Here is a 15,431-nt window from a genome sequence, read left to right on the forward strand (position 1 = left end):
TTCACGGTTCATGTGTCTAGGCCATCACTACACCTCACAGTGTCTTCATTTCCTCCCTTATTATAGGTAGGTAAAACAGCATCTACTATAAGATTGCTGGGTAGACTAAGTAACATAATCAATGTAGAGTTTTCTCCATAGTGTACAGCACATATCAATTGCTTTACAAATGATAGCCACAATTAATATTCAACTCAGCTCTGAGCAATAATTCCTCTGACTCTTGGCCTCTCTATCTGTAAAATGAGAATACTGTTTACTTGCCTACTTACCCATGGTATTGTCATGAGAACATATCTTAAAAGGACTTTTAAAAACGAGTAGTTGGCCCGGCGCAGTGGCTCACGCCTGTAATCCCAGCAGTTTGAGAAGCCAAGGCAGGTGGATCACTTGAGGTCAGGAGTTCGAGACCAGCCTGGCTAACATGGTGAAACCCCTTCTCTACTAAAAATACAAAAATTAGCCAGGCATGGTGGCAGGCACCTGTAAGCTACTCGGGAGGCTAAAGCAGGAGAAGCACTTGAAACCAGAAGGCAGAGGTTGCAGTGAGCCTAGATCGTGCCACTGCACTCTAGCCTGGACAACAAGAGCGAAACTCCATCTCAAAAATAAATAAATAAATAAAATTAGCCAGGTGTGGTGGTGGCAGTTGACTGTAAGCCCCAGCTACTTGGGAGGCTGAGGCAGGAGAATCTCTTCAACCCAGCAGGCAGAGGTTGCAGTGAGTCAAGATGGCATCATTGCACTCCAGCCTGGGAGACAAGAGTGAATCTCCGTCTCAAAAAAAAAAAAAAAATAGTTAACAAACCAGTTGGAAGGCAAAGCTGTACACAGCATGACACAATGGAAAACATTACAAGGCTGCTTGTAATCAAGTGTTGGTGTGTGAGGTTCAGAGAAAGGCAATGGTAAACCCTTAGGGAAAGAAGTCTATTATGGCATAATGTTGAGGGATAGTCCCATCTAGAGATGGGGAAGGGTATTCAGCTGAGCCTTGAAGATGGCAGAACGTGGCTGGGGGAAAGTGACTCCTGCTTCCACTGGCAGCTCCTTTTGGCTGATCTTTGCGGTCTCATCTGCCATTTCAGGCTGAGCTCATTGGAAGCCTCACCCACAAGCTGGAGACCCTCCAGGAGGCGAAGGGGAGCCTGCTCATGGACATCAAGCTCAACAATGCCCTGGGAGAAGAGGTGGAGGCTCTGATCAGCGAGCTCTGCAAGCCCAATGAGTTTGACAAGTACAGGATGTTCATAGGGGACTTGGACAAGGTGGTCAACCTGCTACTCTCCCTCTCGGGGCGTCTGGCCCGTGTTGAGAACGTCCTTAGTGGCCTTGGTGAAGATGCCAGTAATGAAGAAAGGGTAGGTGGCCTAGCAATACAGTTCAATAAGTTCTCCCTTAGAGCCCACATACAGAGAGGTGCCATTAGATGCCATCCTTTCTCTAGGAATATATGGGGCAAATCTCTTTGGAGCAGGGAGAGAATACATGTATAAATAACCAAGAAACAGAGAAGGCACTTCCTGTGTCAAGATGTAGTACTGGCTGGGTGCAGTGGCTCACACCTGTAATTCCAGCACTTTGGGAGGCTTAGGCAGGCCTCCTGAACTCCTGAGGTCAGGAGTTCAAGACCAGCCTGGCTAACATGGTGAAACCCATCTCTACTAAAAAATAAGAAAATTAGCCAGGCACCATGGTGCATGCTTGTAATCCCAAGTACTTGGAAGGCTGAGGCAGGAGAATCACCTGAACCTAGGAGGTAAGAGGTTGCAGTGAGCCAAGATTGTGTCACTGCAGTCCAGCCTGGGCGACAGAGCAAGACTCCACCTCAAAAAAAAAAAAAAAAAAAAAGCCAGGTACAGTGGCTCACGCCTATAATCCCAGCACTTTGGGAGGCCAAGGCGGGCAGATCACGAGGTCAGGAGTTTGAGACCAGCCTGGCCAATATGGTGAAACCCCGTCTCTACTGAAAATAGAAAAATTAGCCAGGTGTGGTGGCAGGTGACTGTAGTCCCAGCTACTCGGTAGGCTGAAGCAGAAGAATCGCTTGAACCCGGGAGGTGGAGGTTGCAGTGAGCAGAGACTGTGCTGCTACATTCCAGCCTGGGTGACAGAGTGACTCTCCATCTCCAAAAAAAAAAAAAAAAAAAAAAAAAAAAAAAGTAATTAGACACTTAAGGCTCAGGGAATGCTTGGGAAAGTAAAAAACACAAGCACCAGAGTTTCTTTCCTCCCAGCTGTGTTCCTTCCTTTCTTTCCCAAAAAGATAAAAGCATGATAAGTACATTAAAACAGGGAGGGGGCAGGGGCACAGGCTCAAGGCTCTAGGGCATCTCACGTGAGGGGCCACAGGCACATAGTGAGGATGGACCCCCTCCTCGAAGGGAGGGGACAGGTAACAGTGCTGACACCGCTGGAGACAATTCACCAAGAACTTGCACCTGTCAGGTACTGTGAGCTTACGCGCCGTCTCATGGAATCCTCGCAACAGCCCAGTGAGGAGGCTAGGACAGGAGGAGTCCTCCTGCAGACCCCAACTTGTATCACTACATTGAACAGAATTCCAGAGCTACAGAGCATCCTTCATCTACTCATCTGTACAGCAAATAGTCACTGGGGTTCTAGTATGTGTCACTTGGTGGTGTAGGCACATGGGATACATTTGTGAGCAAAGCAGACAGATCCTACCCTTCTGATACTGAACAACAAACAGTAGACACAATTATTTTATATGTATGTGCACACAGTCTGTGTATATATACATGCTAGAAGATGGAAGGTACTCCAGCCGTGAAGAGGGGCTCCTTTTCTTGTCTATGCTACCATCCTTCTTTTTCTTTTTCTTTTTTTTTTTTTTGAGACGGAGTCTCTTTGTCACCCAGGCTTGAGTGCAACGGTGCATGTGATTCTCCTGCCTCAACCTCCTGAGTAGCTGAGATTACAGGCACATGCCACCATGCCCGGCTAATTTTTGTATTTTTAGTAGAGACAGGGTTTTGCCATGTTAACCAGGCTGGTCTCGAACTCCTGACCTTAGGTGATCCACCTACCTCGGCCCCACAAAGTGTCTAGGATGACAAGCATGAGTCACCACGTGCGGCCTACCATCTTTCTTTCTCATTGCTCTCATGGACTTTCCAGTAATTTCTCCTACTGTATATATTGCATTAAAAGGAAAGATGTCCTTTTTCAGATAGGTTTTGGAAGGATTAGAAAAAGTCTGGATGCTAAACATTTAGGAAAGTCACTCAGCGTTTAGGAAGTCGACAGTGCCACCCTCAGCATCTACCTTGTGTACTGAGCCAGCTTCCTTATCTAGAAATTACCTAATACGGCCTAACTCAGAAGGGTTTCCTTTCCTCCTTTCTTCTACTTGACAAACAGCTAACAGTAGCCTGTCAAATACTGTGTGCTAGGGAAAAATGCTGACCAAAACACAGGCCCCGCCCTCCAGGAAAGCAGTAGGCAGGAACATTGGTGTGCAGGTGCTACATATAGTGAGAAACTCAGCCATGAAACACTTCTCAGGTGGGGGAGTGTAAGGCAGGAAAGACTTCACACAGTGGCACATGAAGACGTTTAGAAGGACATCTTAATTTCTAAGAGGACTGAGAGGGGAAGGGCCTCACCATTTAGAGGAAATACCATGGACAAAGTCAAGAAAGAGACGCCATGTTTACGAGTCGATTTGCATGTTTGGTATGTCTAGACCATACACTGATTGCTTGGTTGGTTTTTAAAAATAGCTATAGGAATATAAGAAACGGACAGTAAGTTCAAAGATGGTATGGGAAGGTATGGGAAACCAGGAAGGGGTAATGAGGACTCTCCCCTTACCCCTCACCCAGAGCTAGCATCAGCAGGAAAGCCATTATGGGCCTCCTGAAGTAGCCAAGGCGATTGGAGCCCTTATCAGAACCAAAGCTATAGCTGCCGTCTAAGCACTGAGACCCTGGTTAAAGGAATGCAGCCGCCACCAACCCGAAGCCTGGCACAGAGGCAGCCAGGGATACCTGCCACAGCTGCTTTTCGCACTCTCCAATCTCTTTCCCATCACTCCCCTTGGTCAAACACAGACGGCAAGGAAGCCCAGTGGATGCAACCCCTAGAGTTCAGCTTTGCTCAGCACAGGGCAGAGGAGAGTGGCCCTGGAGAGCCAGACACAATATTCAGCACAGAAAATCATTACAAAGACCTTACCAAAGTCATACTCAAGACTTTAGACTTCAGTCTGTAGGTAGAGAAGGGCCATGAACTAACTTCATGACTTACTCAGCCTGGGGAAGGGCAAGATTGATGTTAAAATAACAGTTGGGAGGCTCGTTATAATACTCTAGACAAGGAGGGTTTACCCTGCTGATGGAGGCAGTTGTCCGGGGGATAGAGAAGAGGGAAGAAATTAGAGAATGAATTTGGATTATTAGCAAGGAGCACGTTAGATGAGGGAAGAGCAGAGCAGACAGTAATTCCAGGTTTCCTGTTGGGCCACCTGGATGAATGCTCTAGATAGCTAAGAAAGAGTGACGCAATTTCTAGTTAGGGCAAGATGAATTGTTCTAGAACTGAATTAAATTCCACACTTAAATGCACGTCTGCATTCTTAAATACAAGTAAGTTTGCTCACCTGAAAAATACTATAGCAGTATTGATTTTTACCCTGATTGGTCTTCGTTAAGAAACAAACTGTAAGTAGAAATGAAAAATGGAAGAAAAATAGTTACCCGGTGAGGAGTAGTGAAGACCAGGATTGGGGAGGAGTGTCTATAAGGCTTCAACTGAATCTCTAAAAAAATTTCTGATCTGAAGCAAATATGAAAAAGTGTTCATATTAAGATTTGGCACCATTAATGATAGGTACACAGAGTGATGGGCATTCTCTATACATTTCTGATGTCTGAAATATTTTATATATTTTTTAAGGTAGGTGCTGAAAAAATTCTCAATTTTTAAATTAATATCTCTATGGTACTTTGAAAGGCATCTTCAAATTCAGTCACTCAGGGGTTTGTTTTTAGGTCTGTTTCTCTGTATAGGGAAAGGAAACTTAAGTTCAATAAGCCTGTAACTCTTCACTTTCCCCCTAGGCATTATTCTCTAAGATGTGACAGGCTAGTTTAGGGGAATTTACTTTGCCTAAAAAGTGTGAATGGTTAAGTATAAACTTTTTTTTTAATGTAAAAATGATATGTGTTACCAGGTTGGATAGAAAACCACATTAAAGAAAATATATGCTACAATATCATAGAAAAGTGTAAGAAACTCTTAGAACATAACATTGCCATCATTGTTGAACAGAATTTCTTTCATTTTAGATTCAGAGGCTTGCAAAAGGTAACTGGAAAAAATGGAAACTAACTTCTCTGGAGATGGGAAATATGATGATCCCCTTGTTATTATGGATTAGGGAGACGTTCTCAAACTTTAGCCACAAAAGAATCATCTGGAAGGCTTGTTAAAACAGCTTTCTGGGCCTCAGCTCCAGAGTTTTTGATTCAGGAGGTGGAAGAGGACCCGAACCCTTGGATTTTGGGTGATGCCACTGCTGCTGGTCCAGCAACCACACCTTGAGAACCACTGTATTAGTGTAGTACTCAAGGTACCTTGATGATTATTTTTGAGACAGAGTCTCACTCTGTCACCCAGGCTGGAGTGCAGTGGCACAATCTCCACTCACTGCAACCTCCGCCTCCCGGGTTCAAGTGATTTTCATGCCTCAGTCTCTTGAGGAGCTGGTATTACAGGCATGCATGACCACACTCAGCTAATTTTTGTATTGTTAGTAGAGATGGGGTTTCCTCATGTTGGTCAGGATGACTTTGAACTCCTGGCCTCAAGTGATCCACCCGTCTTAGCCTCCCAAAGTCACCATGCTCAGCTGATGATTGGTTTTTTAAGTCTAGAATCCAAAAGCAATTTTATTCCTAGCCAATTTAAAGTGACACCTCTCAAATCGCAGCTACCCTATGACATTACAAATTCGAGAATGCTGTAATATGCAGTATAAAGATAATAAGCTGATTTTCAAAAAGTCTCCTTAGAGTGACAATAGGAATAGAGCGTAGATACTTCCCAGTCCTGTCAGAGGTATCCTTGCAGCGAGTCTGGCTCTTTTCTCCTTTCCCCTGGCCTTTGCTGACCTGTCCAATTTGCCCTGGCAGAGCTCTCTCTACGAGAAAAGGAAGATCCTGGCTGGGCAGCACGAGGACGCCCGGGAGCTGAAGGAGAACCTGGATCGCAGGGAGCGGGTGGTGCTGGGCATCCTGGCCAGTTACCTTTCTGAGGAGCAGCTCCAGGACTACCAGCACTTCGTGAAAATGAAGTCCACACTCCTTATCGAGCAGCGGAAGCTGGACGACAAGATCAAGCTGGGCCAGGAGCAGGTCAAGTGTCTGCTGGAGAGCCTGCCCTCGGATTTCATTCCCAAGGCCGGGGGCCTGGCTCTGCCCCCAGACCTCACGAGTGAGCCCACTCCTACCGGGGGCTGTACTTTCGGTGGTATTTTCCCAACATTAACCTCTCCACTTTAACCTCTTCTAAAATACCCAACCAAAAGATGACTGTTTCTATCAACACTATTTAATCTGAAAAATGTTTCAGTACAAACCACTGTTTGAACTATCTGGGTTATTGGTGTTTGTTCTGGACGAAAGGAAAAAAATTCTCTCCAAGAGGAAGCCTGTTTTTTCCTTCTTGCCCTTCCTGATTGATCTTCTCAGAGCTCGAAAGCTGCTGGACACATCCCCCTTTCTATTATTACTTTGTAGTAGAAAGTAAGTTAATGAAACAGAACCGACTGGAGGGTGTTTGATTGTTTAGTTTTTAACAGGCTGAGGCAACATGGATCCGTGTGTGTCCCCCTCAGGAATGTATCCACAGTGGCCTTCCTTGCTGGTGGGCAGTGTATCCTGATGGCAGGGTACAAGTACCATTAATGAAGGGTCTGCAACATAAAGCCTTAAAAAGACACACACTAAGAAGAAATTGTAAAACCTTGAACATTGTTATTTATATTTTTTAAAATGGAAACGATCATTGTTGTGCTAACCACTTATTTGATTCTGTTTTGTGGTGGACATAGATAATTACGTTTGAGCTTTGTATTTTGTGAAAACCTTAATGAAATGAATTCCAAAGACAGTCACATTGAGCGTGAAGACTTTTTTTTTTCTTGCATTCCTGACTTGTCTTATTTTTCCAAACATGAGCAGGCATTCTGCACTTCACTGGACTTAGTATGGGGGAGTCCTCCCGGGCTCTTCTCCTATGTCACACCTTCCCCAGAGGAAGGCCTGGTGCACTGCGGTTACTGCATCGTTTCCTAGTGCTTCATGTCATTATCACTGGTGGGGAAACAAAGCTAAATTTTACTAGCAAAGACAACAACTCTCAGACCTATGTAATAGGAAGAGGAAGTCCAGAATCCAAGCCAATTCAAAACGGAACCCATGCTGTTCTGAACACAATTTGGACTAAATACGGCCTGTTTATTGAGGCTTTTTCATGATGCTTTTTTAAAAAAAAAATGTCTTCCTAAAATATCAAGCCTGTCGACCACACTTTGATTAAAAACTCCCTCCTTAACCTCTGAAGACTGATTTTGCTTTATCGTGTTTCAGTAATAACATCTCAGAAGTTACTTTGTAATCCCAGTTGTAAGCCTATAAAAACAAACTGGAAGGATGAGGAAGGAGGTTATGGGCTGGCAGCCAGGCTACGTTTACAGCTGCTGGAGATGGCAGTAGCCTAATACTTGAAGCAAGTGGTACGTCCCAGGCTGTGCTTCAGGTAGGTTTGTTATTTCACATGTTTGATCTGTGGCTGGTGGCCGCCTTTGTTGATTTTGGCTGATGAGTTTCATAGCAGCCGGTCATAGAATACTGGGGGAATAAAATTTTGAAGTTAAAAAAAAGAGAACCAAATATCCCTTCTCCCCCTTAGTACATGTTAATTACTTAATGAAGTTTTATCTCCTAGGTAAGAATATCAAAATTGTAGTTTGGGTTGCTAATAGAGATGTCTTTTGATTAACTTAGAGCCAAATGGCCATCCAGAAATTTCCTGTACACAGTCAACCAAAGCTACTGCTTTATTGTTTGGAGTTTATATACTACATGACTCCACTGATACAAATAAGACAGGACCTTGGTTTCCAGGGTCCCATATTTTCATTCAGAAGTCGCATCTCCCAGGGATGACAGCATTCATTAGCCACACTGCATGATCATCAGACTTAGGCCAACATGGGAGCCCAAAATTAACTCCGTCAGTAACTACCTGTGTGTCTCTCTGATACTGAATGAGCCCTCACAAACCAGGCCTGGTGGAAGCTAGCCAGCAAACGTCTACAGCTCTTAATGGAATACCTCAGAGGAATCCAGGGGGCTCCCAGTTCCCAACACACTTTAAGGTGACCATTTTCCAGGATTTGACTGGGAACATTTTATATATTCAGTCTTTCTCAATAACTTTTATTTATTTTCCGAAGAAAGGGTCTTACTGTGTTGCCCAGGCTGGAGCGCTGTGGTGCGATCACAGCTCATTGCGGTCTCAACCTCTGAGGCTCAAGCCATCCTCCCATCTCAGCCTCCTGAGTGGCTGGGACCACAGGTGTGCAGCACTCTGCCTGGCTAATTTTTTGATTTTTTTATAGAGATAGGGGTCTTGCTACATTGCCCAGGCTGTTTTCAAACTCCTGGGCTCAAGAGATCCTCCCACTTCAGCCCCAAAAGTGCTGGGATTACAGGCATAAGCCACTGCACTCAGCCACTTTTCTAAGTTAAAGATGTAAAAGTAAGCGACTACCACAGCAGAGAAACGAGCGATGCTGCTTGGCATGCCACAAACATCTGAAAGCTTGAGACACTCCTAGGATTATATCCATTCTTTCACTACATGGAAACATCGTTCTGTTAATGTGAAATGAATTAAGGTGCCAAGTGAGACTCTGAAACCTGATTTTTAGGTGGATGTGATATTTATTGTAATAGGACTTGACCTCTGTGTTTTAAAGAAATCACTAACCAAATTTGCAAAGTTTCCTTTTAAATGCTTTTAGCTAGAAATCTATGTATTTATCCCTTTCCCATTTTGTATTCTTCTCTATTTAAAAAAACTCATTTACAGTAGAAACCACCCTTTCTCCCAACAATATCTTCTGTCAAGACCACGAATACAGTCAGGAGCATGTTGTTGGTCAGGATTTGGGGATACATGTGAGGTCGCTGAGAATGTTTGCTCACAGTTAATAATTGTCTCTGTGGATATGATCATTTTGGAGATAAACTTCCAGTCAGAAGTCAGGTGAGATAATCTTGCAATACTCCAAATGCAGATATGCCAGCCACCTGCAAAATTCCAGGAAAGGACAACATCCTGCAAAAAAATCTGGAGGCCTCCACTTCCTGGGCCCTTTGAGAAGTTCCTGGGCATGTCACTAAGTGTTGGTTGACTCAGCCATTTCTCATGCAGTTTTGTTTCTTGTGGTGGCCACTTAACCCCAAACAATGAAGGGAGGATCCACAGTCGAAACCAAACCTATTTTCCTTTGCTCTAGGGGAACATTTTAAGTTTGTTTTGCACAGCTGGTTTCCAGACTAGACGATTAGCAAGTTTTGGTCCACGCCTAAGAATCAGTGGTTGTCTTTTGAGGTGAGGAGTGTGGGCTTAACTGAGGTCCTTTGAGGGAGCTTTTATAAGGAGAAACAGCCTGGGACAACCCAGTTTTCCAATTCCTCTGTTGATATCTCATCTAAAATCATGACTTTAAATGGCAAATATATGCTTTAGCCTCTGCCTTTAAACTTGTATGTTACTCAGGCATCTCTTACTAAGATACTGGGTCTCTGGATACCTAGGGAAATGTTGACTCTTTATTTATATATGGTTCCAAATTTACTTCTCTTCAGTTTAATTGTCCATGATAGTGCTGGCTTCATTGTTAACGATGGTTATTTTCCTTTTAGAACAACATGAGTTTTATTCACCTTACTATTAGAAAAAGGAAGAACTATAGCCAAAAATAACTGCATTTCCTACGTGGTGTCAAGTAGTCAGGTGAATGTGAAGGGGCTCTTCTACACAGGAATAGATTACTGGGGACAAGCTATTTCTTGCTCCCTAACTCTTTGGGATGCATAGGATAAAATGATAAAGACCATTTTAATATCAGAAACGGACATATAAACAGTTGTCTTATTTCTAAATAAAATTTCACATTTCTTAATGGGAGCTCACTCGGAAACTAAATCATGATTTCTCAAAGTGTGGTCATGATAACAATCTGCATCAGAATCCTTGGAATGCTTGTTAAAAATACTACTTGCTATGAGAGAACCAAGTCTGCCGGAATCTGCATTTCAGCAAGTTTCCTGTGTTATTCTGATGTATTTAAACATTTGAGAGCCACTGCCAATCATCTGTATAGTTCCTACTCTTATGATCACAATAAGACTAGCATGAATTTAATAATTGAATAATTTTTAAAATTTAAAAAAGAAATTGAAGTTAAATTTAAAAATAAAAATAACCTCAAGTTGAAAGTCCTGTCATATTTATTCTATTAGCTATAATATTATGTTTATACTGTCTACTTTCATATAATCCCCAAGGTTGTGATACAGATGTTTTTTTCCCCTGTTCATTCTTCCTTAGATCAGTTTTAAACAAATTATGCACTTATTCTAATTTAATTGCACTAATTACTTTTCCTCAAAAGGAATCAGTTTCATCACACATTGCCAGCAATTTAAAGTTCTGCCCTGACTGAAATTAATCAACTGGCCTTTTCAGTGGGAACTTTACTGATTCAGTGGGAATCAGATTCTTGTTGCTTCAACACAAATGTTATGCTACATGAATTAAAACCTCTCCTAGCGTGGCATGGATTTGACAATCTAGCTAATGAAACAAGACTGTATTCATTTCCTTTGAGAAATGAAAGCAGCTGTCACCCAATTTCAAAACTCTAAAATCAAAATTAGGCTGGCTCATTTATTCCTCCTTCATTCTATAAATTCTTCTCTAAGTGGAAAGGCAGCTGTATTTCTTGCTAAAACATCAGTATTGCTATTGCTCTACAGTGGGTTGAACAGGGGAAATTTAATAGATATAAAGTTATTAAATTCTAATTAATGAGTGACTGTAGGACATGAGGAAATTCTCTATGGTACCCTAGAGCTAAGGAAGAGTACTCAAGGAAAGACAAACTGGGAAAGAGTCCCAAGCCTGAGGTTCAGACCTCCTTGGAGAACTGAACTCGATCCACATAGCAGGGAACTTAGCTGGTTTGCCCAGGCTGGAACTGGTCTGCAGTCCCTGAGCACATAGCAAGCAAACCTCTGGAATGCAGGCAGGGGCAGTCCACCAGCAACCAACGGCCTGGCTGTGTAGAGCGTGGGGGCCTGCAGCAGGCATGGCTGCTCAGTGGGAACCCTCCAGGTCGCAGGTCATCCACACAGGATCTGTGGAGAGTGAGGCGCCGGTGTTGGCCGTAGGCCTTCCCGGCACTGATACAGCAAGAATCTTTCAGGGCTCAAGTTTGTCATCCACAGGCCCAGAAGGTGGTTATGGCCAGAATAAGGCTGCAGGGTCCCAAGGCACCACCTTGTAGGCAGTGGTTAGAGCAGAACTCTCATCAGATGTCCTGACACCCATACCACTGACCCACGAGGCAGCAGCCACAAATGGCCCCAACAGCGCCCCCTATGGAGACAGCTTAACATCGTGCTGACTGCAAAGGAGAGATGCTTAAAGGGACCCTGCCCATGACCACAGACACTTGATTGAGGGGTTAATCTGGAGCTGAGAGGCAATGAGTTGATAGCTGTCACAGATACATTGTTCTACATATATACCCTGGCATTATCTTCGGATATCATATATAATTTTATAGTTGCTGATTCTGTAAGAACCATTTCTCAGATAAAAAAAAAAAAAAAAAAAAATAGTGCCTATAAAATGAACAGCGTATCTCCTGAAGGAGAAGGTGTCACAAGGAAAGCAGTTTCTCATTTATGTTTTCCTCAAATGTGCTCCATGCACCTATATTACTCAAAGTATCCACATCAACGGATTTGGATTAAGGCTGATTTAAGAGCATGGGTAAGGTTTGTTTCTGTTAAGGTCTCTCTCTGTATACCTCTGTATATGTCTATGGCTATCTTGGTGTGTCTCCAAATATGTTTTTCTCTGTCTCAACATCTGCAACTGTCATACCTTCCTGTTCTCTTATTCCTAAAATAATTCATATTTATACATGAAGTGCAGTGGCACAATCATAGCTGCCATAGCCTTGAATTCCCAGGCTCAGGCGATCCTCCTGCTTCAGCCTCCCAAGTAGATGGGACCACAGACATGAGCCACCACACCTGGCTCATTTATTTTTATTTTTTGTTTTGTAAAGATGGGGGTCTCCCTGTGTTGCCCAGGCTGGTCTCAAACTGCTGGAATGAAGCGATCCTCCTGCCTCAGCCTCCCAAAGTGCTGGGATTACAGGTGTGAGCCACCATGCCCAGGTATTTTTTTTTTTTTTCATTTGAAAAAAAAATTAAGAATCTCACCTCATTTTAAGCTAAAAAAAAAAAATCTAAAGAAGATGGTGCAATGTTGTTTAAATATGTTTAACAGTGAATGAGAGCTAGTCCTCATCTCTAATAGAACAGAATATAGAAAATGGCTTTATTTTGTAGTAATGATCATTGACTTTATAAAAAGAAACCACCAAAAGACAGCTCCTGGGCACTGGAATGAGAATTTTAAAAGGCCATCTTCCCTCAAAGATTAAAAGAAAAAAAAAAAAAAAGAAATAGAATACCTAATCTTGTATGCAGTGGTTTAGAGCAGATTTATTAAAAGGCAGGAAGGTAGTCTGATGTCCCTTCCAGTGAAAGTAGATAGGCAGAGAAGGAACTTAGGCTTAGGACATGAAAAACAAACAACATCTTCCAAGTTGACTCAGAAGGTCAACCTCAGTTTGATAACGTATCGCTGAATGTTTGTTTTGAAACAGACTGAGCCTGTAATCCCAGCCCTTTGGGAGGCTGAGGCAGGTGGATTATTTGAGGTCAGGAGATCGAGACCAGCCTGGCAGCACGGTGAAACCCCATCTCTACTAAAAAAAATACAAAAATTAGCCAGGTGTGGTGGTGCACGCCTGTGGTCCCAGCTACTCCAGAGGCTGAGGCAGGAGAATTACTTGAACCCAGCAGGCGGAGGTTGCCGTGAGATGAGATGTGCCACTACACTCCAGCCTGGGTGACAGAGTGAGACTCTGTCTCAAAAGAGAAAAACAAATTGTAAGTCCTTCTTGCAAATGTCAGTTAAAAGCTAACTAAGGAGTAATGTACTTAATGCGCTTAGGAAGAAGAAACGAAGAAAATCAGTTTACGGTGTGGTTAAGTAATGTGCCTCTACAGGTAGTTCAGAGAGCCACATGTGTAGGGAGGGAGGAAGGGCAGGGAATCTGCGTGTTCATTCATTACTCTGGATGATTAAATATGTGCGTTCACATAGCTAATTGAGAAGATACATGATATGTCTGCTAACAAAAGTAAAACCACAGCTCCTCAGATCAAATTCATCAGAAATCGGTAGAAAGTACCAAATAGCCGGGCGCGGTGGCTCAAGCCTGTAATCCCAGCACTTTGGGAGGCCAAGGCGAGTGGATCACAAGGTCGAGAGATCGAGACCATCCTGGTCAACAAGGTGAAACCCCGTCTCTACTAAAAATACAAAAAATTAGCTGGGCATGGTGGTGTGTGCCTGTAATCCCAGGTACTCAGGAGGCTGAGGCAGGAGAATTGCTTGAACCCATTGAACCCAGGAGGCGGAGGTTGCGGTGAGCTGAGATCGCGCCATTGCACTCCAGCCTGGGTAACAAGAGCGAAACTCCGTCTCCAAAAAAAAAAAAGAAAGTACCAAATAAAGACTTCTATCTATAGGAGATTTATGGCATTCAGCAAGATGGCCATCTGGAAGCCCCTGGTGCTCCTCCCACTCACAATGACAACCAGACCAATGAGTAAACAACTACAGTTTAATAAAAATAAGTGAGGGGAGTGCCACGGTGCATCAAGTAACAGAAATCCCAGTGAGCAGAAAAACTCAGGATGGCCAAATAGAGAATGGAAGGAAATCCTGGACCTCTACTGCCCTGTCCCCCAACTAAGATTAGCTGGGAACCAGGAAGAACTTCTCCCTCTGGTGAAGAGGTAAGAAGATTCCAGAAATCCCCATCAGCACCTTGGATACCTACAAACATCACTGGGGTCCCCTGCAGTCCCCACAGGCACTCAGCCCAGCTGGGAGAGCTTCCTGGAGTCCACATAGCTGTGCTTCCCCAGAGAAGGAGCCAACACCATGCTGTGCCCACGGCCCACGTGGCTACTGTGCTATACCATCTCGGAACTGAAACTACAGCTGGAGTGTGTCTTGCTCCAGGGGTGCATAGCCATGACTCCCTTTCATCCCTGAGACTAAGCTGCCACTAAACCACCCCATCCCAGTGGTCTGACCTCCCCAAGCTGAGCTGCAAATAGCTGTTACAGCTTTACCATGGGGTGAAGCATGGGTGGAGTCACTCCACCTGCCCTCTCAGGCCGGCGCTGAAGTAGCATCCTGCCTCCTGGCAACAGTACCTAAGCCATTCAGAGCAGTCACTCTTCCCCTATGCCTAAGTTGAAGCAGCACCCTGAATCCCAAGAAATGACACCTTAGCTGCCACTCAGAGTGGCCACGTACCCCAGGACTTAACGCTGACGCAGTGCCCTGCAGCTGAGGGAAATGGTCCCTGGGCCACCCAGAACAGTCATGCCTCCCCAGTCCTGAAGCAGCACAGGCCCTGGGGAATTGGTGCCTTGGCCAAGCTGAGCAGCTGCGATCCCAGGGCTGAGCTGATGTCGTTCCCCACTTCCCAGGGAAATAGAGCAGTGGTTGAGCTGAGACACCCCGCCCTACAGGCCAAACAACTCCAGTACCCTGCGCTTCCTTGGGGCTGGAATAGCTCCCTCAAGTCCGAACTGCTGAGATACCCCCTTCCTGGGAAGTGAAGCTATCACTTGTTGTTCCCTGCTCTCCCAGGGCCCAAATGACAGATGTGCTCCACCATTCTGGGATACTTGCTGCCACCACCCCTGGCCTCTCACTCTGGGAGACTGCTGGGTCCCACTGCCAAGGTCTAGAGAAGGGGTGTCCAATCTTTGGCTTCCCTGGGCCACAGTGGAAGAAGGATTATCTTGGGCCACACATAAAATACACTAACACTAATGATAGATTACAATAGCTGATAAGCTTAACAAAAAAAAAACCTAAACTAAATGTTTTAAGAAAGTTTACGAATTTGTGTTGGGCCACATTCAAAGTCATCTGGACACATGTGGCCCACACACCATAGGTTGGACAAGCTTAGTGTAGAGTCACTACTACATGGTCACTTT

At 44.2% G+C, this 15,431-nt stretch overlaps 1 protein-coding gene and 1 long non-coding RNA gene across 13 annotated transcripts in view; one reads left to right on the forward strand and one right to left on the reverse strand.

The window, feature by feature from the left end:
• The window catches only part of SHROOM3 (shroom family member 3), a 379,671-nt gene extending 372,528 nt beyond the window's left edge, over window positions 1-7,143 (forward strand). For all 7 annotated transcript variants that reach the window (XM_074396298.1, XM_074396300.1, XM_074396299.1 and 4 more), the window contains 2 exons: window positions 1,089-1,361; window positions 6,159-7,143. In XM_074396298.1, the coding sequence (XP_074252399.1) occupies window positions 1,089-1,361; window positions 6,159-6,527 (642 nt within the window). In that variant the 3' untranslated portion in view covers window positions 6,528-7,143. The remainder of the gene's footprint in view (window positions 1-1,088; window positions 1,362-6,158) is intronic.
• Window positions 1-15,431, reverse strand: part of LOC120363648 (uncharacterized) — a 56,502-nt gene that overhangs the window by 12,299 nt on the left and 28,772 nt on the right. The window lies entirely within an intron of this gene.

This window comes from Saimiri boliviensis, chromosome 3 (genome assembly GCF_048565385.1).
Source record: "Saimiri boliviensis isolate mSaiBol1 chromosome 3, mSaiBol1.pri, whole genome shotgun sequence".
Lineage (NCBI taxonomy): Eukaryota > Metazoa > Chordata > Mammalia > Primates > Cebidae > Saimiri > Saimiri boliviensis.